The 21,135-nt window shown below is 40.2% G+C and overlaps 2 protein-coding genes across 2 annotated transcripts; both read left to right on the top strand.

Annotated features, from left to right (window-relative positions):
• Positions 1–1,101: 1,101 nt before the first annotated feature.
• On the top strand, positions 1,102–20,645 carry LOC115041194 (receptor for retinol uptake stra6-like). Its single transcript, XM_029498523.1, has 18 exons — positions 1,102–1,125; positions 10,130–10,185; positions 10,329–10,395; positions 12,675–12,760; positions 12,840–12,979; positions 13,379–13,545; positions 13,893–14,008; positions 15,177–15,254; positions 15,769–15,848; positions 15,949–16,010; positions 16,127–16,289; positions 16,388–16,463; positions 17,419–17,552; positions 18,393–18,510; positions 18,594–18,695; positions 19,335–19,498; positions 19,735–19,872; positions 20,389–20,645. Exons 1-18 carry the CDS (start codon positions 1,102–1,104, stop codon positions 20,643–20,645), a joined length of 2,028 nt encoding a protein of 675 aa, XP_029354383.1.
• On the top strand, positions 2,631–7,191 carry LOC115040949 (photoreceptor-specific nuclear receptor-like). The gene is made up of 8 exons (XM_029498114.1): positions 2,631–2,724; positions 3,392–3,542; positions 4,083–4,186; positions 4,292–4,591; positions 5,468–5,646; positions 5,941–6,181; positions 6,597–6,702; positions 7,059–7,191. The coding sequence occupies exons 1-8, from the start codon at positions 2,631–2,633 to the stop codon at positions 7,189–7,191; spliced, it is 1,308 nt and encodes a 435-aa protein (XP_029353974.1).
• Positions 20,646–21,135: the final 490 nt, after the last annotated feature.

Raw genomic sequence — 21,135 nt, 5'->3', positions numbered from 1 at the left:
GATTGACTCCGAACACGAACCACCATCATAATTAGCTATGCCTTGGAGAGATTTGGCCAGATTGAGAAGAGAAACACCAAGACCATCTCATACACCATGAAATGCAGGGCCGCCAAAATGCACCAAGTACGAGGATCTGGTGGAGCAGTGTGGGGGCAGAAGCTGGAAAACATCCTACGAGCCCACAGAAGTTGGCTGAAGGACATTCCTTCTGTAAGGTCCTCACTTGGGTGGGCATCACAGGAGCAGCCAATAAGAGGACCATTCAATCTGCCAGTGAGGCTGCAGATAAAGCCACCAGGTGGCTTTGGTTGAAGAGGGCTGATCTGTGGGTAGCTGCTGGGGCACTGCTGGGGCGCCTGACCCCAGGTCCCAACAGTCAGCACGTCCACATGCTCGCTCGATAATCAGAGTATTGCCTTCTCGATTATGATCAGAAAGGAAAACTGTCCCTACTCTCTGATATGAGGCGCCGCTGTTCTCATTTCAACTGGTGGGATCTAAGTAAAGTGCCTTGATGTAACTTTGTTATGATTTGGCGCTATACAAATAAATCTGATTTGATTTGATTTGATTTGAAGTCACTTCCTCTTGAACTTTTACGAAACAAACCACACAGAGCCCTGGAGACATCATAGACGAACATGGAGCAGGAGGAGATGTGTAGTAACATGATTCTTTGTTTAAGAGTAAATCTGTAACTGTTGTCCGTAAGAGTAAAGCTTACAGACAACACCACCGATGTATTTGTCACGTTGTCTTGTTCTACTTCCAGGTGAAGGCCCAGGGAGGACAGACTTGCGCATGAGCAGAGCGCATTCTCTGATTCAATCGGAGAATGGCGTTTGCTAATTATCGCTCAAATAATTTGGGCCTGCTCCTCCGATTTTATCCATTTCCGAACCGATGAAGGTGTTTACATGCATTTTAAAATTCTGATAGCAATCGGAATGAGGAAATACTCTGTGCATGTAAACATACTGACTGATGATGCACCACAGTGCATGCTGCAGATTTACATTAATAACTGTAAAGTGCCCTCATGTAATTTAAGTCATTAGTACAGATATTTACTCGTGTCCCAAGCAAGAGTCGGTTCAGATGTCAGCAGACAATATCACAAACATGGGATTTAGTCCTTTACAGATTAACATTCATTCATTTCAACCACTCAACTGTGTGAAGAAACAATGAAAGCACGAGCCTTAGACCAGTAGGGGACGATCATACTTTCTTTTGGTTAATATCTGACACCTTGAATTTAACTGTAATGTTTGTGATTTTACATTTAATTGTCCATGACTTTTCTTCAGTTCTATTTTCTCAGTCACATTAGGGAAGAAAGATTTGAACGGCTCACTGCTTTCTGTTTGGAGGCCTTTCTTTGCCTTAATCATAGCAATAATGCACAGTGCTTTTTCATTTAGCCCCTGATTGTCTGACGTTTTAAAAAACAAGAAGCAATTTTCATTCAAATTTGATTACAAGGCTGCATGTTACATATTCGTTGCCTGATTTTTGTGTGGTAGTTCTTGGTGAAGCTTTTCCCTGTGTAAAAGCCATATGTATAATGACTGCCTTCTTTATAATAAATGAGATCAAAGTGAATTGGTCAAATGGGTGTCAGCCAAAACATCAGCTATTCAAAACTCTATTATTTCCTCTGTGACCTTTTTCCTCTGTCACAGGAGAGGCAAACGGATGATCTCTCGTTTGTCAAAAAAAAAGAGCAAAGTAGAAGTTAATATGCAGCTCCTCAGCAAACACTGGGAGTCATTATGAATGAGAGGCAATCACACAGATCAAATATACAGCTGGGGGAAATAGAGCTCGAATTCAGAGGCAAGAATGAGGGAAAGGAGGGGAAATACAAATTGGAGAGCCTGGTAAATATCATAATGAGTGCCTCATGTAATGATTCCTTTAAATGCAGATACCAAAGAGGGGTGTTGACTGATGGATGCCCTCGTCGGCACAGGGAGATGGAGCAAGATGGAAACTGGTCTAAAGTTACAGCTCCTCCATTAGAGAGCTTCAGGAGTCATCACTAGTCCGGGTTGGCTTTCTTTTTGTTGTTGTTGTTCATTTTCTCCTCTTTTTTTATGTGAGGACTCAATGAAGATCCGAGTCTGAGCAACACCAACGTTCTGGCAATGTGACTGATTGATCGGGTAGATGAACAGTAAAGATTAAGAGGATGACAAATAGGCATGCTGCTTACACAGCGCTTGGGACTAATCCTCCCCCTCCACCCCCTGGACTCCCCTTTTGAGTAGCTGCCACCGAGGAGCACCCACAGACAGCGACCAACCCCGACAGCCAGAGGGAGGACACACGCAGCCTGTTGACCTGCAACAAGTGTCAGCCTGAGCTCATGGCAGGACCCCAGCCCATCTGCAGCTCCAGACCAGAGCCTGGAGCTCAGTAGAAGCTCAACCTGCCATCTGTCCACTGGGCACCACCGGAGTCCCAACAGCTACACATCTCAACTTTTTACCAAGTGTTATTGCTGCACAAACGCAAAAGGACCTTGAACTTTGTTTGTGCGTCGATCTAGGAAGTTCTATCTTTTTGAGAGGACGAATACTTTACATCAAAGTTTCTCATCTCCAGACATCGTCAGTGAAAAAATGATGGAGGATCGCCTGTCCAAGCTCCCCATGCTGCCGTCATCTTCGCCCACTGAGTCGTCTGCCAGCAGCGGGACGGATGACAACAGAGGAGGTAAGAGATGTCTGCCATATCTGCCAGCAGCAACAGGTGGAGCCTAAAAGATGGGACACAAGTTTGGCCTCAAAAATTTCTATTAAATGTGTTGTATGTGTTTTAATCACAAGTTCCTCTTTGAGAAAACTGTTTTTTATCTGTTTAATGTTTAACTGAAAACTGTTTGTGCAGTATTGAGTCCTCCAACACCACAAAACCATGAATTAAAAACGGAAAGCTCTTAACTATGCACATAAATCCAAGACAAAAGCAAAGAAAATATGCTACCAAGCTCATAGAACCCAATTCCTTAATATAAAATAGACTTAATTAAAACAGCAAAAGACCAACAGACATATTTACTGTGCAACTGTGAGCATGTAGTCATGTATTAATTTATAATTTAATGGGTTTAGTCAAATTAATTTCAGTATCCCAGCATCATTTGTTTTAGCTCTTAGTTTGTCTCCATCTATTTTGTTGTTTTCATTTTAGAATCATTGACTGGAGGAAATGTTCAGACCTAAATGGCTGTTGCAGTATTGACCCCTGTGTTTTTCTTAGACTGTTGAGCCCTGTGCAGACTGGGCTGACAGTGCAGATGGCAGGCACACGCGTGAGACAGTACAGGACTAAATGAAAGGCACTAACCGACCTGCCCTGTGTGACTGTGTCTGACTCACAGCCAAGAGTCCAGCCCCTGGCAAAGCCCTGAGTCCGGCTCTGGTCTGCAAAGTGTGCGGGGACACCAGCAGTGGGAAACACTATGGCATCTATGCCTGCAACGGCTGCAGCGGCTTTTTCAAACGCAGCGTGAGGAGGAGGCTCATTTACAGGCAAGACAAAGCTCGAGCGCTCGTTTCAGCTTTCATTTAATGTTTAAAACCTTCAGAGAGCAAAACTCATCATATGTTCCCATCCAGTGAAACCAATATGAATTGCCTGATAGGAAACGAAAGCAAAACTGTACAATTTTCAGTTTTTTACTCAACAAATTCTCCCTGCCAGTCACATTAGTTATATTCTACAAAACCCACATTTTATTATATAATAGAAAAAAAAACTGAGGCAATATTTATTGAGAAAATGTGTACAACTGCATGATTTTGTCATATGATAACAAAACAGCCCTTATTTCTTTTTAAACATGCAAACCATGATCCAAATGTAAACACAGTTTCTAAAAAAAAAAAAAATTGTCAACTAATCATCAGTGACATTGTACATTTGTTGCATCTAAATCTTGACAAGCATACTAAAATACACAAATATCTTAAACCCCCCAAAATCACCTTTCTATGTCCTAGTCTGTGAATCCACATGAACACAAATGGGAAAATGTGGGCCCATTTGAAAGCTTGACTGTGTGTCAACAGGTGCCAGGCAGGTACGGGCATGTGTCCAGTGGACAAAGCTCACCGTAACCAGTGCCAGGCATGTCGGCTGAAGAAGTGTCTGCAGGCGGGCATGAATAAGGACGGTGAGTGGGTTTGAAATACTTTTTACAGTGTCAGATAAATGTGAAACACACAGTCACTCTCAGTTTACTTCATCAGCGGCTTCACCTTCTCTTTTGTCCTTGCAGCTGTGCAGAATGAGCGACAGCCCCGCAGCACAGCTCAGGTCCGTCTCGACTCCATCGACGTGGACCCTGAGAAGGAGCACTTGGCCACCACACGGGAGCCCACCTCTTCTTCTTCCTCCTCCTCCTCTTCCTCTTCCTCCTCCTCCACTGGTTCTGTCATCACATGGCCCCATATCACCTCTTCCATGTCCATCACCTCCTCTGTCGCCCCCCAGCGCTGCGTCAGTCCCCAGAACAACCATCGCTTCATGGCCAGCCTCATGACAGCGGAAACCTGCGCCAAGCTGGAGCCCGAGGACGGTGAGGATGAGGAGGGCTTCCTGAAAATTATTCTAAACACTAAACACAAACAACAACAAAAAAAAAAAAAAGAAAAAAGAAAAAATGCTGCTATTGGTTGTCAGAATTTTCAAGAACATGTGAAATTGTCTTTCTTGGGTGAACAACCACAAGTAAAAGTTACAAGCACTTCTACACACGACACAGAGGTCAAGAAAGATGGAGTGTCCACAGAGTGTCCACACACTGGGAAATACTGATGGTGAAGAATGAATTCTGTCCCTGTGTAAACACGGCCAGTATGTTTCTTACACACCAGATATAATGCTGTTGGGGTGAGACATTAAGCAGGACAGGATTATTCAGTATAACTAGAGAGTAAGAAGTTTTTAGTTGGTGGGAGTGGCAGAGGTGTTGAGTTGATTGAATATCTATGAAAATGTTATTTCCACTAACTGATGCAGAATGAGAACATCTTGAGACAGACAATGTTTTCAGGAGGGATACTGAGTTTCACATATAATATGTTCCAAATGAATGTCAGCAGGACAACACAGTAGCATTTTAGCATGTATCTGTAGACTCCAGTCCAGAAAGTGAGACCCGAACCTGGTTCATATTCAGATTTTTAAGACTTTACATAGACCGAAAGCATTTTTCCATCTCTTTTTAATATTTTGTGAAAATTATATATATATATATTTAATTAGTTTTATAATGTTGCCACAAAATAAAGATTCCTGATTGATATCCGATTTTTAAGATCTCTGATCCTGTTAAGCAAATTGAACTGAACATGACCAGAACAAAACCATCTGTATTGGGCTGGACTGGGTAGCTGAACAGAGACTGAACCAAAGTGGATCCTTGATTCTGAACATATGTTTTCTGTTTCAGTTGATGAAAACATTGATGTAACCAGCAACGAGCCAGAGCGAGCGTCGTCCGAGTATCACATGGCTCTGTACCCGTCCGGCTCTGAAAATGTGTACGAGACTTCAGCAAGGCTCCTCTTCATGTCAGTGAAGTGGGCCAAGAACCTACCGGTGTTTTCCAACCTGCCCTTCAGAGACCAGGTGAGGCCTTAACTCAGGCCTAAACTGTCATAGGGGTGCATGCTCACCTCTTTAATTGTTACTTGGCTGAGTATTTTGTCTGTTTTCTAAAAAAATGGAAACGCACACAAGTGTATATTGGATTGCATGTGTCCCAGGAAAATAAAATCTTTACAAGCATACGTCAAGTACATTATATCTAGGGAATATTTTTAAATAAGAATTTGCCATTTTTTAGGCATCATGATTCCAATTTTTTCTGGCAGGAATGAGCTTCAATGCTTTCTGAAACATTTCATTTACATTCTTCACCAGGTCATTCTGCTGGAGGAGGCGTGGAGCGAGCTCTTTCTGCTCTGTGCCATTCAGTGGTCTCTGCCACTGGACAGCTGCCCCCTGCTCTCCCTGCCAGACCTCTGCCCCGGCATGCAGGGAAAGACCAGCTACACCAGCCTCGACTTGCGCCTCCTGCAGGAAGTCTTCACACGCTTCAAAGCCATTACTGTTGATCCCACAGAGTTCGCCTGTCTCAAGGCCATTGTGCTCTTCAAACCAGGTAAGACGCTTGAGGAAGAACCCTTTACTCCAAGACTTCATTGCTGCAGCCACCCTGAGGTGCCTCAAAATGTTGACACTTAAATTAAGGGAACTTTCTGTCTCTAAGAGAAATATGTCTTTACAATTACAACTTTGTAATAATTCACTTTGGCCATACCTTTGTCTTTATCATAACTGTGACAACTGCTAGTTAGATTAGTGACACCATGCTATCATAAGGATCATCTCCTCTTTATGACATATGTGTAATTAATCGGTCAATGTAACACAGCTGTTCAGCAGATTTTTTGCAACTGCGCGTAAAACTTATTTACATCTTGTAACTGTTCTCCCTTTTTTCCCAACAATGTATGATCAGCAGCAACAGATTGTATGTAAATGTAAAATTGCTAACAGTTTTCTCTTCTTCACAGAGACACGTGGTTTAAAAGACCCAGAACAGGTTGAGAACCTGCAGGATCAGTCTCAAGTGATGCTGGGACAACACATCCGCTCACACTACCCCAGTCAACCAGCCAGGTAACTGTCCCTGTTTTAGATTCATCACAAGACAAATGCAGCCTCACTCCTGTCCAGCAGAGGGAGCCCAAAACATGCAAATAACAAAAATGCAAATTCCACTTCCTGTATCATCTGTATCACAAACATTTATCACAGCAGATTGTATGGTTTGTCTCAACTTAACTAGTTTAAAGAGAAAAATGTTTAAATATAACAATTGTGATCCGGTAGCAACTATTTCTGTTCCACTGTATCTGGTTGTTGTATTTCAGATTTACTCTAATGGAATTACAGTAAAAACCACGATACAGAATTTTAAAAACATTTTCTGAAAAGGCATCAGCTCTGACTTTAATCTCCCGTGTGTTTTTTAGGTTTGGAAAGCTGCTGCTTCTTCTTCCATCTCTGCGCTTTGTGAACTCGGAGCGGATAGAGCTGCTGTTCTTCCACAGGACCATTGGAAACACTCCCATGGAGAAACTACTGTGTGACATGTTCAAAAATTAAGAGCATCATGCACACACCCATGCAGTCGTCAACAGTCAGATCTCCTGGCTTGACGGACTGACATTTGACAGTCAGAGTTACATGTTGGAGATCCTGTATGACCTATAATCAAAGGCCACTTTATTTGTTGTCTCAACATCAGGTCGCTCAGAAAATTTAAATGCAATCCACTTCTTATCATCAAGCTTGCTGTCCTTTTGTGACATATTTAGACTTTGATTTTAGTCTGAACAGACTCATGATCACAGATCCTCTAGTGTCTCTTTATGTTGTTTGTATTTTTGTGCAGGTCTGTATTTGTTTGGTGATAGATGGACTGTACATCCCAGCTCTCATTAATGTGACTGTTATATTCATGTTGTCATGCCTTGATGGATTAAAAGTAGCTTGAAAGTGTTTTTTAATTCTGCTTTCATGACTGCCGCACCTCGCATATCCGAGCCCTTAACTAATAAAGAAGAACATCAGATACAAATGAGTCAGCTACAATACGCACCTATCAGCCATAACCACAAGGTCCCCTCTTGCTGCTAAACTGGCCCTGAACCATCAAGGCCTGGACTCCTCAGGGCCACTGAAGCTGAGCGGTGGTGGGAACAATGGGTATCTTGGAGAAACTCATGCTTACTGTGTATATTTCTATTAGTGTTTGGGACAGACATGAGCTTACAGCCTGACTTTGGGTAAAAAAGAAAAGTCTTCAATAAAAGGGCTTTATTGTTGTGCTCTTGGTAGGAGGTGGAGAGTTATCGCAGTATGAGTATGAGTGTTTGCATAGGAAACAGCATTCATGCTCTTTGTTAGGCTTCTTTTTTTATGCATATCCATCAAATTATTTATAACATTCAGGTCTGAATTGTCTTGTGTTACTCCACTGAACAGGACTATGCAAAGGAATGTTATGCATTTAATTACATCAATGTCAGGAAAATCAAACACAATTACAATTATTGGTATAATTATTGATTTAATTTCCTAAATAATTATGCTAGTCTCCAATCATAAAAAAATTGAGACAATGGTCTTTAATGTTTACCATGTCTATATTTACCACAAGAAGAGGCAACAGCAAGTAAAAAAAAAAACCAAACATCTCAAAGCCTAAGGGGTGCAAAACTTTTACAAGGAGCATTCTGTGTACTGTATTTAATGTATTTCCTGATGAATAGTCAGATATGGTGCCCAACTTCAAGTGGGCACCATATCTGACAGAGCACTTCGTTCCTGGAGTGTGAGGTGGGGTGGTATCGATACGGCACCGTGCATCTTAACTGCTGATATATGCACTTTAATAATTACACAGGCACTTTGGCAAAGCATTCGCACTTTTTGGATTTGCACAAGCCAGTTTGCACATTGTATTTTTGCACACTTGATATAGATATATTTATTGACTGTTTTCTATATTTATTGTCCTTTTAAAATCTTAACTATGCTGGCCACATGGTTCCTGCAAGAGAGGGACATGAGGTTTAAATAGTTGTTTACTGACTTCACTTGAGCTTTAACTCTGGAGTTCAGAACAGCATAAAGCACATCAGTGGTGTCTTTTCATTGTGAAATAGCTGCAGTTTAATGCCGTGGGTCCCACGTGAGGCCTCTGTACATCACCCATTTAGAAATCCTGGTGTCAGATCCACTTGGCCTCTCTGCGCTCTCTGTCATATGAGCAAGCTCATGGTCCCAGATTAGGAAACTTTGAGCTGCCAAAGGAGATTCAGTCTGTTTTCACAGCAAAGTGTGCCACTTTCAGTGGCGAGAAACAAGTCCAGAGGCTGAAAGTGTGCCTTTTAAATACACAGAGTGGGCTTTAGAAAGCCTGACAGGCTCACTGAATCCAGTTAAGTTAAGTTGTGGGCCTGTGATCTGTGTCTGTCCTCTCATCAGTGACGATGCTCATAAAACTGAGAGACTCAGAACTGTGGCTTCACCTCACGTGTGAACAACAATCTCATTTCAACCCTTTCTAATCTCTTTTTCACACAAAGGTCGCCTCTGTTTAAATGAGAGCTTTTCCTCTTATTATGAGATTAGTCTCTTGGAAAACAGGCAGATGGAGGAAAACAGGTAAATGCTGCATTTAGTGCAAAAAATGACTTTATCACACAGACTGCTTTTATTTCATTGAGAAAGCATCGCACTTCTGGCATTTTTCTTCTGACTATCTTCATAGTCTCTGAACTTATCCCTGAAGATCTTTACCAGCAATTTCAAAAACAAATAAAATTAATAAACGCTGTTAAAAGCTTTAAAATTAAATTTGTAGAGCTGTATTTAAAATGTCCCCTAAATATAAATATGTCCAAACAAAATTAAAATAACTTCTATATTTGAGGAAGATTAAGAGGAGGATAAATCTTTGTCATCATTATAAAAAACGAAAAACAGAAAGAGAAAACAGATTTAAATGACTAGAAATGTATTTTTTTGTCATCGTCATACGCCACAGTTAAGTGGTCACTTGCCTTTAGTTATATGTGAGCCCTGCCACTGGCGACCCTGTCATGCTTCTGCCCCTGACGTGAAACAATAACGGCATGAAATGCCCCCAAAAAGATCTTTAAATAGAAATACTTTAGATAAACTGCATTTTAGAAAAACAAGGTCACTTTAAAAAGCAGCAGGCGTCGCTTTGAGTCATGTTCCTCCTCAACTTCTTTGCTGGTTCACTGTTATTGTTGAACATCTCTCTCCCTCACTCCCCCTGAGCAGCTGTTAATCCGCTGTGTTCGGCTCTTGGTTGGAATGTGTCGAGGTCTTTTCGGCCAAACTGTCCCGGCACGTCACACCACCAGCAGATCACTGAGGTGAGGTTACCTGACAGGGAGGAGGATCCATTGTCCTCTGGACCTTCATTTGTCCCTTATCTGTTCGACTCAACCGAGCCGCTACCATGAATCACAGCAAAATTGAATTTGAGCCTTTTGAATATTCCTACTATGACTACTCGGACTGGTACTCTAACAACGCTGAGCCGACCAAACCGCCCAAAGAGTGAGTATTAAACCTCTCTGTTTTGTGCTTTTTGTATAAGCCCATTATAGCTATTACTCAAACATGTTGTGATACTTTATTAATTTTATTATTTAATTTTATGCAACATATTTTATAAGTCTAATCTCCTTGTTTTGTGTCAGAGTTATTTTACCATGTGACCCCACAGCAGACGACAAGCTCTTCCACATATGCATGCTGTCAATATCTGTAAGTACACTGTGGTCAGAAAAAGCTTTTGTTTTTTTTGTTGAACATTTATTTAGATACAAATCACTGTCCTCTTAAAGAAATGTCCAGTAACAACATATGTTTAAATCCAAGGAAGAGATCAGGTGACACTATATGGTAACAAGGAGGGCCTGGAGGATCATATTTCATAAAAGTTATTCATTTTATTTGGCAAAAGAGAGACAGAAATGACATTCTGGTGGCATCATAACATTTAGCATTTTTTTCTTTAGTATAGAGAACAAGCAATGACATGTGGCCTGTTCAACCAAAGACTGAAAATCCTGTGTGAACATACAGAACTCTATTTCATGAGAGAAAAAGCAAAGAGTTGAGAAAAGTCAGAGAATAAACATGTTGAAACAAATTGAAATGTATGACTACTGATTTAAAGGGAAAAGAAAAGCCCCCATGACCTCATCGTCGGTAGGTTTCTGAAGGCCAGTTTTTAAAGGTCAGCCTGGGCTACTGACTGTTCGCGACTGTCCTTGTGTGGAGACAAGACTTCAGTCGATACTCACCTATCACTCAACTAGACATCTTCTGATTTTCTACAATTCTCCTCCTTAATAAAGTTGAAACGGATGAGTAATCAGAAAATTCACCCCCTACAAATTAGCTTTGACGTCTTTTTTCAACAGTATCTTCCTGTCAACATTAAAGAGGCCATACTTACTATACACTACTATTATTAGCATGCCAATAAATTCTATTAAATGATTTGAAAAAATTGTTGAACTTACTTTATTTGAAAGATTGCAGCCTTACTTATTTTGTAACATAAAAACCAGTTTGTGTGGTGAAATTGGTTTTCGCCATAAAACTCAGATGAAACAGGCTAAAAGTTTGTAAATAGTGTAAATAGCTGGTGAAACTTGCTCCAGAGTTCCAGATGATAAATGTTATACAAACTCTAAAAAGTAAGTCGCCTTATTAAAAGCAAATGAAATGTAAATGGAAAAGTTTTGGCATCTCCCACCACATCATTCTTCATCATCGTCTGCTGTGCTTGCCTCCAACGGATCAAATTTAATGAGGTTTGCCTTTGTTTTTGCGGACCACTGTAACTCGGTCAAAAAACCCCCTCAGACCGCGTACAGTGGAAATGGGCCAATTTGCTTCTTCAGCGGACTCTAAACTTTGACAGCTGGGTCAAGGCAGCTGAGCAGAAATAACAAGGTCCTGTGCTGAAACATGCTCTTAGTAAAGTCACGTCCTATCTTGGCATTCAGTGGAATATGCCACCTTTTTATTGATGAGATAAACACATAGATCTTATTCATTTCACGTTAAAGCTGTAAATGCCATTTTCAGACTGCAGAATTTATAACAGAATTTATATATTTTGTCTCTTTGCTTCTGATTTAAAATGAACCACCAACTATTCAGTCAACTCGTTGAATTCAGTTCCTAATAAGCAGACTTCCCAGCATGCACTGCTTGAGCTAAAAACACTCCCTTTGTGTTATCACTGAAGAGAACACAAAACGAAACAGGGAAAAAGTTAACTACAGTGAATCTCAGAACGGAATTCAGTTTTACTTTATTTTAAAAGTAAACGGAAAATGTAGCTTGTTAGCAGAGCAACAGCAGCAGGTTCAGTAGTCTGTATCCACACAGGCACAACACTGAGTTTGAAACTGGATTTTTACCATTAAAGTGATGTGATGACAATGATAATTTATTTTAAATTAAACCAATTTTAAACATCTACAGTATGCTGAAGAAGAAGTGCAGGGGTCCAGGATGTCTTATGCTGAAGATGTTTACTGAAGCTTGAGCTCAGGGAGATAGGAGGACTCATCAGCACAGGCTCCTTTGCTGCCTCTCAGGATAGCTTTCGTATGCTCAGAGAGATGGCTTACACTCCATCATGGGTCAGATTCCCCAATTAGATGGAAAAGAGGGAGGTGAGAGATATGTGACTACATTTTTTGGTTCATTAATCATAAAACAAGGAAATATGACTAAATCTGCCCAAGTGCCGATTCTGGCAACATCCAGCCACTTGTTACTGGCAGTCCAATCTCACAGACAAGCACAGCTGCATCTGAAGGAGCTGTGACTCTGAGACCCAAAACCTCACGCTGACCCCTCACTCATTAGGTGGCCAACAGAAGAGTCCCCTCAAAAATAGCAAGACAAACTATTTAAATTCAAGGGTGACTTTTGCTCTTCTGTGCTTTAGCATCATACCAGATCGTACCATTTCATACTGTTTTGTGCAAAGTCTTAGTCCATTTCCTCTTTCCCTGCAGCTGGTGGTCATGCTGATCCTGGCAGCTGTCACCAGGAAAAACAAACTCTGCCAAGGATTTGCAAGAGGATCCTCCAGTATTTTCAGGTGAATTATCCAAAGACAAATTGGACTAAAGTCTGCAGGTTGTCTCGTGTTATCTTAATCGTTCTGCTTGATATCGCAGTCCAACCAACTTCCTGGATCAGACTCAGAGTAAAGGCCTGGTCATGGCAGTTTTCGGGTTGGTGTTCAGCAAACTGGCCATGCTGATGATCGCCCCAGACCCACTGCCTTTCTGCAAATATACGGCAGCAGAAATTAAAGGTAGATATTTCCATGTTTCATTTATCCTGGTCGTAATGAGGGCAGCCAACGCTGAAATGCCTTTACATGCATTCTGTTTAAAAGAGGCAAGATTGTATTGAAAATATTGGATTTTTTTCCCCAAAACTTTCAATACAATCGGCTTCTCAGTCTACCTTTCTTTTTCAATTATACATATGATATATTTATTTTCAATTATGGCTCAATTTAGAGGCAAATATTCCATAAAGCATAGTATGTATTAGGACACAGCAACCTGCCTGACAATCAGGATAGAGTACAGAGCAGGTCATCCTCGGCCTAAGAATTACTTCAAACACTGGTGAAATGATAACAAGACAGAATTGTCCACTACTGTCAGTGAATAATACATTACCTTTTGTAATCCCTTTCTGTCAGAGTACATGAAGATAATTGCCATCTTCTACTATCCTGTCCTGTATTATCCCCTGTTGGTCTGTGGCACTGTGCAGCGCAAAGTGGGCTATGTGTTTGGGGCCCTCCTGTCCCTCAGTCACTTTGGGGTCCTGGTGTGGCAGAAGTTTGACTGTCCAAAGACTCCAGAGGCAAGATAACACGTTTACAGCCCATGTTAATGTTGGCAAAATCTGAATGTACCTGGAAATACTTCAACCAGAGTAGAATCAGAAGTATTCAGTCATTCAGAGTCATGTTCAACCAGATGAAACACAAACTTGATGCATTAGCTTTAGATAGGGCTAAATCTGAAAGTTACTTTAGAAGACATACATGTTAAAAAGTCCATATCTTCATTCTTAGTTTCACTGTGCTTTGGCTGTAAAAGGCATTGTACTGTGCTTTTGAATTCAAATGGTAAGTGGACCTGAAAAAACTGTACGAACAAGAAGTTGGCGATACCCCTTTAAATTTTTTCCCATTTTCTTCCTCACAGATTTATAAGTACTATGCTCTGCTTGCAAGTCTACCTCAGATGGCCTGCCTTCTATATCTCTGCATCCAGTTCGTGTTTCTGTTCGTCAAAGGACCTGAAACTGATGAGGTGAGAAAAGACAGAATGTAGAAACCAACATTCAGCCAAGGACTTTTTCCGTCTTGTGAGTTGTGTAAATAACCAACATGCCAAAACAGTTTTTGGTGGAACTAGAACAAGAAGCATGCATTAAAGCTTTGCAAATCATAACCATGAGAACTGTAAGCAGCTTGTCTATAACAGAGAGGGTTTAACTCTGAGCAGATTATGACATGGGAGGTGATGTGTTCACAAATGAGCTCAGAAAACATTTTTGTTCAGGACAAAAAAACGTGAGCTCAATGACATAAACCTGTATTAGTGCTTTAAAAAAAAAAAAAAATCTGGGTACTTTCAGAATTGAATTAGAAAATAATGGGATCATTATTTCCACCTTGAAATGATGAACCCTGACTGGGCAGTATCAATATCACTTGCCCAGGTTGGGAATTTTAATGCAGCCAGCTCAGAAAGGAAATTAGGACTCAGTTCACCTTTAATGAACAGAACAGACAACAGTAGTTAACTTGTAGCGAGATGAGAGATGAGTAAAACAGGATCAGAGACATGTTGACGAAGCGCAGGGAGCAGGAGACAGGTAGGCAGGAAGGTGAGGGGAGGCTGCTGATGGATGACGGTGGGAAAACAGAGGTAGCGCTGGAGTATGTGGATGTGACCGCTGTAATGAGCTGAGAGTTAGCGGAGAGGAAAACAGACAGGAAAGGATGGACCTTTCCTCATTTTATCTGCTCAGGGTGAAATTTTCATAAATGGAGAAAATAATACACCCCAAATGAGAACATATTGTAGTTTCAAGTGGATACTAAACAAACACAAGCCTGTTAGTTTCTTGTCCCGTCCGGTGATGTCCCTCTCTTCATTGATGCCATGACAATCTTTTATGTCATCATCATATTTTGGCCGTTGTATGTCTATATTATTTGACAGGACAGGGAAGTTTGACAGGAAATGGGACAGAAAGACTTGCTGCCTCATAGTATTTGCACCAAGTGGTTTGTGCCCTAAACATCCGAATCATGACTGTCCAAGTCTATTGCATCTTGTAATATCACATATTTTAAAACTCTGTCTGGAATATTTTATAATCAGCCTCTGAAATCTGAAATCTGAATCGGAATCTGAAATGAAATAATCAAAAGAATGTTGTTAATGTGACTTATCATAAGTGATCTCTTGATTTCATTTTATTTCTCAGGACCTTGACAGCAATTACTACAACAACTATGTGAAGTTACTTCTCAAGAAGAAGTCCTCCACTGTCAGGTGAATGACACATGATTAGTCATGGTTTTATTTGGCAAATCTAATCTAAAATCTAATATATACATTTTCCACAGCAGGCGTTTTGACTGGTCGACCAACGCAAACTTCATCATTCAGTGTCAGCAACAGCTTTAAGTGAACTCTTCGAATACACTTAAATAAGCAGTCTTGATCATTTTTCGTTTCAGAAGAAGAAATTCAAAAGCAGAAGAACATTTGTGCTTCGGAGAAACAAATATTCCTCACAGTAAAAAAAAACAACAACATCTCCTTTATTCCTTCATTGATTTGAAGCACCAATTGGGGAATAATAATCCATGATAAAAGGCAAAGGAGTTTGTAGAAAACATAAACAAAGGGGTAAATAAAAACAACAAACTAGCTTGTCTGATGGCCTTTCTATCATTTCGTAGAGCTGGGTCACTTTTGGAAATTTAATCTTTTCGTCATGATAAAACTCTAGAGAGAAACATTCATACTGCATTTGGCTTAAATGATCCGTTTCTCATTATAGCTCTTCAGCTACAGACAAGCCAACACTGGCAGAGCGGATACTGGAGGTGCCCAAGAGTTATATTTACATCCCTGAAAAAGGTGAGTGCCTTCGAGAAAATGTACATGTTCTTTAAGTTTGGTGAGAAATGGACACAGGCCATCAGTCAGAGGAGAGCCAATGACTAATTTTGTCTTCCAGTGTTTCGTTTTCCTCTGAAGCTGGTGGTGTCTGCGTTTGTTTCATTTGTGGCAATATATCACGTGAGTCCTCCCTCAACCATTGTCACCGTCATCACCATCATTTTGCCACTTAAATCTGACAAAATCTATTGAGCACAAAGACATCATGTGCAAGTTTCCTTTGTTTCACCCTTTAGACAGCGTTGTTGTTGGTCGTCCTGGTGGTCCCAACTCTCCATATTGTTCGTGCTGGTATTGATGAAAATATTGCCTTCCTGCTGCTGGGCTTTGGGATCGTCCTGTCAGACGACAGGATGGAAGTCGTCAAGATTGTGACGTTCTACACTTGGTTGCTGGAGGGTTTGTTGGTCCACTCCTTTTGGCATTTTAACAAAGTCTGCCGCCGCACCGTTAAAAGTATTGATAGACTCTTCTGTTTTTCTTTTGCTCCATGTTAGTGTGCTACCTGTGTGCACTGACCCTGTCGTGTCTGGTCAGTCTAATTATGCTCATGAAGTCCATGATTCTACACAGGTACATGAAATAAAACCCCAAGTAGATTTTTCTTTTCTTAATAATGTAACTTCTATCATAAATGTTTCAGCTTCATTCCTGTTATTTCCTGTGATGAAAAACAAACAGTTTCAGTACTTATGGACTTCAGTGCTCACTGTTGCTCCAAAGACACTTAAAGTCTTCACTCACTTCAACAGCGTGCCACGTGGAAAACAACTATAGGCTGCTTCTAAACGTAAATGAACGGAAACTCTCGGTCTGTAAATTGAAGCCAACCTTGACTAGTCTTTGACATTCATTGTGTCGAATTACCATCCTGGTTTCAAACAACCAACATGGCTGCTGACAGCCGAATTACAAACCACCATTTTAAATGTTTTTTTTTTTTTTGGTTTATTTATTTTTTTGCATTTTTAAATCAAACTGTGCTTTTTATGGTCAGACTTGGCAGGGCTCCAATTATATCATCAGACATTACATTCACACGCCTGTGTTCTCATTTCTATCTCGACTCCTACTTTATATGTGACATTGTGTTTATGGAGTGTGTGTCAGAGTGTGAATGCACTTGACATTTTCATTATGTTTAATATCACTTTATTCTCAGGAAGGACTCAAACTAAACTTAAACCCAGTGAACATAATATTAAGTTGCCACACATCTGAACTGCTGAATCAATTTTTATCGGATACCTAAAAAGGGGAATTCATTCATGAAATTTGTGCCACTAGAAAGCTTTACTTGTAACTTTACTCTGCTATTAGCTGCATGAGGAAGTGTGAGCTCCTCCAATGGCTATTCCTGGCTCCAGTGTTCATGGTTGACATTAAATTTTTTTAATGACTGATTATTTGCACCGATGTTTTGACCATTAGAGTTTCATGTCTTCGTCCCATCTGTCTCTGCTGGATGTTGTGCTTGTTAAATTCCCTCTTGTCTGAACCTCACATATCACTCCTTTGACTTTTTTAGGTCAAACTTGAAAGGACTTTATAAGGGAGACATTTACAACATTTATAACAGCCAGAAGACAATCTCTCCATCTAAACCTGGTATTGCCTGTTGGATGGGCCTGACAGGATACCAGACTGCCATCGTCTGCTTTGGTAAAGCTAAAACTGAAATTATTGTACAGTTTTCACATCATCAACAAATCTCCACTAAATCAATCCTTAAATTGTTTCTATGAACAAGAATCATATTTTAGTCTTCTGTAACACATACACAGCTCCACAAGCTGTCCTGTGTAATAATACATTACATGATTTTTTAAGTATATATTATTATTATTATTATAAAAGCTAATAAAGTCATGCGCCAACCCCTCTGATTGGCTCAGGGACCTGAAAGGGGACCTAAAACAACTTTCCTTATTGACAAAATTTTACACCCGAAAAATTTAAGCAAAAAAATGCACGAACAAGTGTCCCAAAATCCATTCACAACCCTGAAATTTTTGTGTGCTTCGATACTTTATAGTTTTAATTGTCAGTAGACAAAGCTGCTGTTTTTCATCATTTGTTTGCACTGGTTAGTGATGTTACTGAAGTAAAGATCTGTCTCTGAAAATTTTCAGAAACACGTAATTCTTTCAGACATGTAACCCGGTAATTTGTAGAATTCCCTTTGTGTCTTTGTGAATATGTTTCCAAAAGCTTTGCCCGATTCTTCCTTTATTATATTATATTAATAATTTACTATCATTGTTTTATTTGACAAGAAATTATTCAAATCAAATCAAATCAGATTTATTTGTATAGCGCCAAATCACAACAAAGTTACATCAAGGCACTTTACATATAGAGCAGGTCTAGACCAAACTTTTTATAAAATTATTTATAAAATTCTGTTTTCACTTATATGAGTGGATCTATGCAACTTGTAGAGATGGGTGGAGTGTTGGTTTTGGTCTTTTAATGGATTTTAATGTTTCTGTGTTTTGGCAGGAATGGCTATCCAGACTGTTGTGTTTTTTATCTGCTTCTTGTTCCTGGTGTTTTTGATCATTATTCCTATTTTCCATGGCCGTAACATCATCGTCTTTGAAATCGCAGGAAAGGCATGGTGAGTCATTGATATCTCTTTGTTTGTCATTAATGATCACTTGTTTTGATTTCATTTCCATCATCCTGGTTTGTTTATCTCAGGCCAGCCTGGGTCACACTGATACTGGTCACACTGCTTCAACATGTGGCTGCAAAGTTTGCTTTTATCAAGAAGGAAGCTGGAACAAGAGACTTGAAAAACAGGTATCATTCATAGTTATATGACCATGAGCAGATGATGGTGATGTTTTGCTTTTGTTTTTTTGCCGCTGACCGGAATATAAAATCTCAAAATATTCAAGAGCTATTTTGGCAATTTAAGAGATTAGATAAAAAATGTATTGATTGATTCTTTTAGTGAGATATGGTACTGATTTGATTGTTGGCTTTACCAGGATTATGTTGTTTTTTTTTTAATTTTAATTAATGTTAATTATAGGCTAAAAAAAAGAAATTTGAAGAATTTTTTATGTTATTATATGAAGTTACTTATTTGATCTACTTTTATTCCATTAAATTAATTACAAATACTTACAAATTAATTATATATATATATGCCAAGAGATAAATATATAAATTAATAACAATTCATGTGATCTGGCAATTATGAATTCTGCTTCTGGCAGTTTAAAATACCATTAAGTCTTTTCTACTGGGAAATAAAATATACGTAATTTGTAATTGGATTTGTAATGAAGTACTCAACCCATTTATAGTGCAGTTGGAGGACTCACATGAGATGTGGAGAAAAAAAGTTAAATATACAGTGTAGCTTCAGTATGGATTAAGCTCCAATTCTGTTTGCAAATATATTTTTCTGATAAGTTTTGTGGTGGTTTCCAGAGAGAGCCTCTTCCTTCTGACCTACCTGCTCTTTCTGATCAACACTGTGGTTGGTGTGATAGTTGCAATATGGAGAACAGTGATAACGGCTTTGTACAACATTATCCACCTTGGCCGCATTGATGTGAGTCTGCTGCACCGCACAGCAGAGTCCTATGACCCAGGTATAAAAGTCTTATAAGGGCCTTTTAAGGTCTTCAAACTAATTTAAGAAAGCAGTGTAGTTCTGGTCAAACTGTGGCCTTCTGACAAACTTTGTTAGTGGAATAAATTGTTGTCACCTATGAAATGATATAAACCGCATGAACGAATAAAATATGAATTTAATGCATTCAATGAAACTATAGATGTGAAAATTTACAGGTTTTGACCATGATCGTGTGACCTTTGACCCATCCAGCCTACCGATACTACACCCACTTCTTGAAGGTGGAGGTCAGCCAGTCACACCCGGTGATGAAGGCTTTCTGTGGGCTGCTGCTGGACATGATGATCGAAGGCGGTAGAGCGGGACAGAAAATACGGGACGCAGAGGAAGGTAGCGACATTTTACTCTGTACACACACACTGCAGATATACTCACACTCAAAGTGATGGTCTCTGAAAACATTTATCCACACAACCACAGGAAGTACGTGAAGTCATAGTAACTCTCATCACTTAATCTGTATCAAACTTTCCAGGTTACCAGGGCATAGGACAGTAAATATGAAAAAAAAAAAATGGCTGACTATAAGTACAAGGACACAGTCATTCAATCATTTTGTTCTCTAGTCAGGTTTTTGACACGGTTGTAGGACTCCCTTTGTTCTCAGCACATGGTCAGTACCACAACACATTTAAAAGTCAGAACCCTAACCCTAACATTGAAACTAGACTACTGCGATCCGTACTGTCCAGACTGTAACAGTGATGAAGAACTCATCTACTTCAACAATTTCTAAAACAACCATTTCCAAATCATAACAAACATCTAGAGTTGTGGTATATTCATGCCCCTTCAGTGCTTCAGTTCAGTGTATTCTTCTGCCCTGCTCCTCCTTCATGCTTTCAGGGATTCAGGAGGACAGGCCGAGCAAGACCACCAGCAGTCGGAGGGTTCGCGCTCGCTGGCAGCTGCTATACACGCTGGTCAACAACCCGTCCCTGCTTGGCTCCAGGAAGCACTTCCAGACACTGAAGACCTCGGAGAGCGTCCTGAACGGCACCCCCAAACGCAGCTCTCAGAAAGGCAGCATGAAGGAGGCTGGCAAAACTGCTGCAGAGTCCAACACCAAAGAAACCCCAACAAACCAAGAAAAAGCTGAATGAGGTTCACAGTCTATGCAGTAGCTCTGCTGGTTTGCTTCAAACAAAGGCCTGCTGAGGTAACGTGGATCTGTGAATAAAACAGCGTGCTTAGTGCTGGGGCCAATTACAAGGTCTGCCTGTAACTGATGACAGCGACTTCATGTGTTTAAAGTCTGGAAATACAATACAGAGGTGATGTGATTATCATTAGGCAACTAAAGCATTAGATTAAATTTAGGCCATGGCTGGAATTGTGGTGCTGGGCTCAATGATCCATAACAAACACAGCACCGTTTTCAAGTGTGACCACGTCCAATGTGATCTTGTTGGGAGTAACTTGTGCTGGCATGATGCTACATTTTCACAGCTGGTGCAGGGTTCATGTGTTTGCTCCTCAGCCCAGATCTGGTAGACCTGCTATCTTACTGGCTTTTTAAATCAATGCAATCATAAAAATATTTAACAGATGTTTTCTTGATCCCAGTTCCAAGCAATAAACCCAACAATAAAA

This window comes from Echeneis naucrates, chromosome 3, assembly GCF_900963305.1.
Source record: "Echeneis naucrates chromosome 3, fEcheNa1.1, whole genome shotgun sequence".
Lineage (NCBI taxonomy): Eukaryota > Metazoa > Chordata > Actinopteri > Carangiformes > Echeneidae > Echeneis > Echeneis naucrates.
This window is presented reverse-complemented; position numbering and strand designations above follow the sequence as displayed.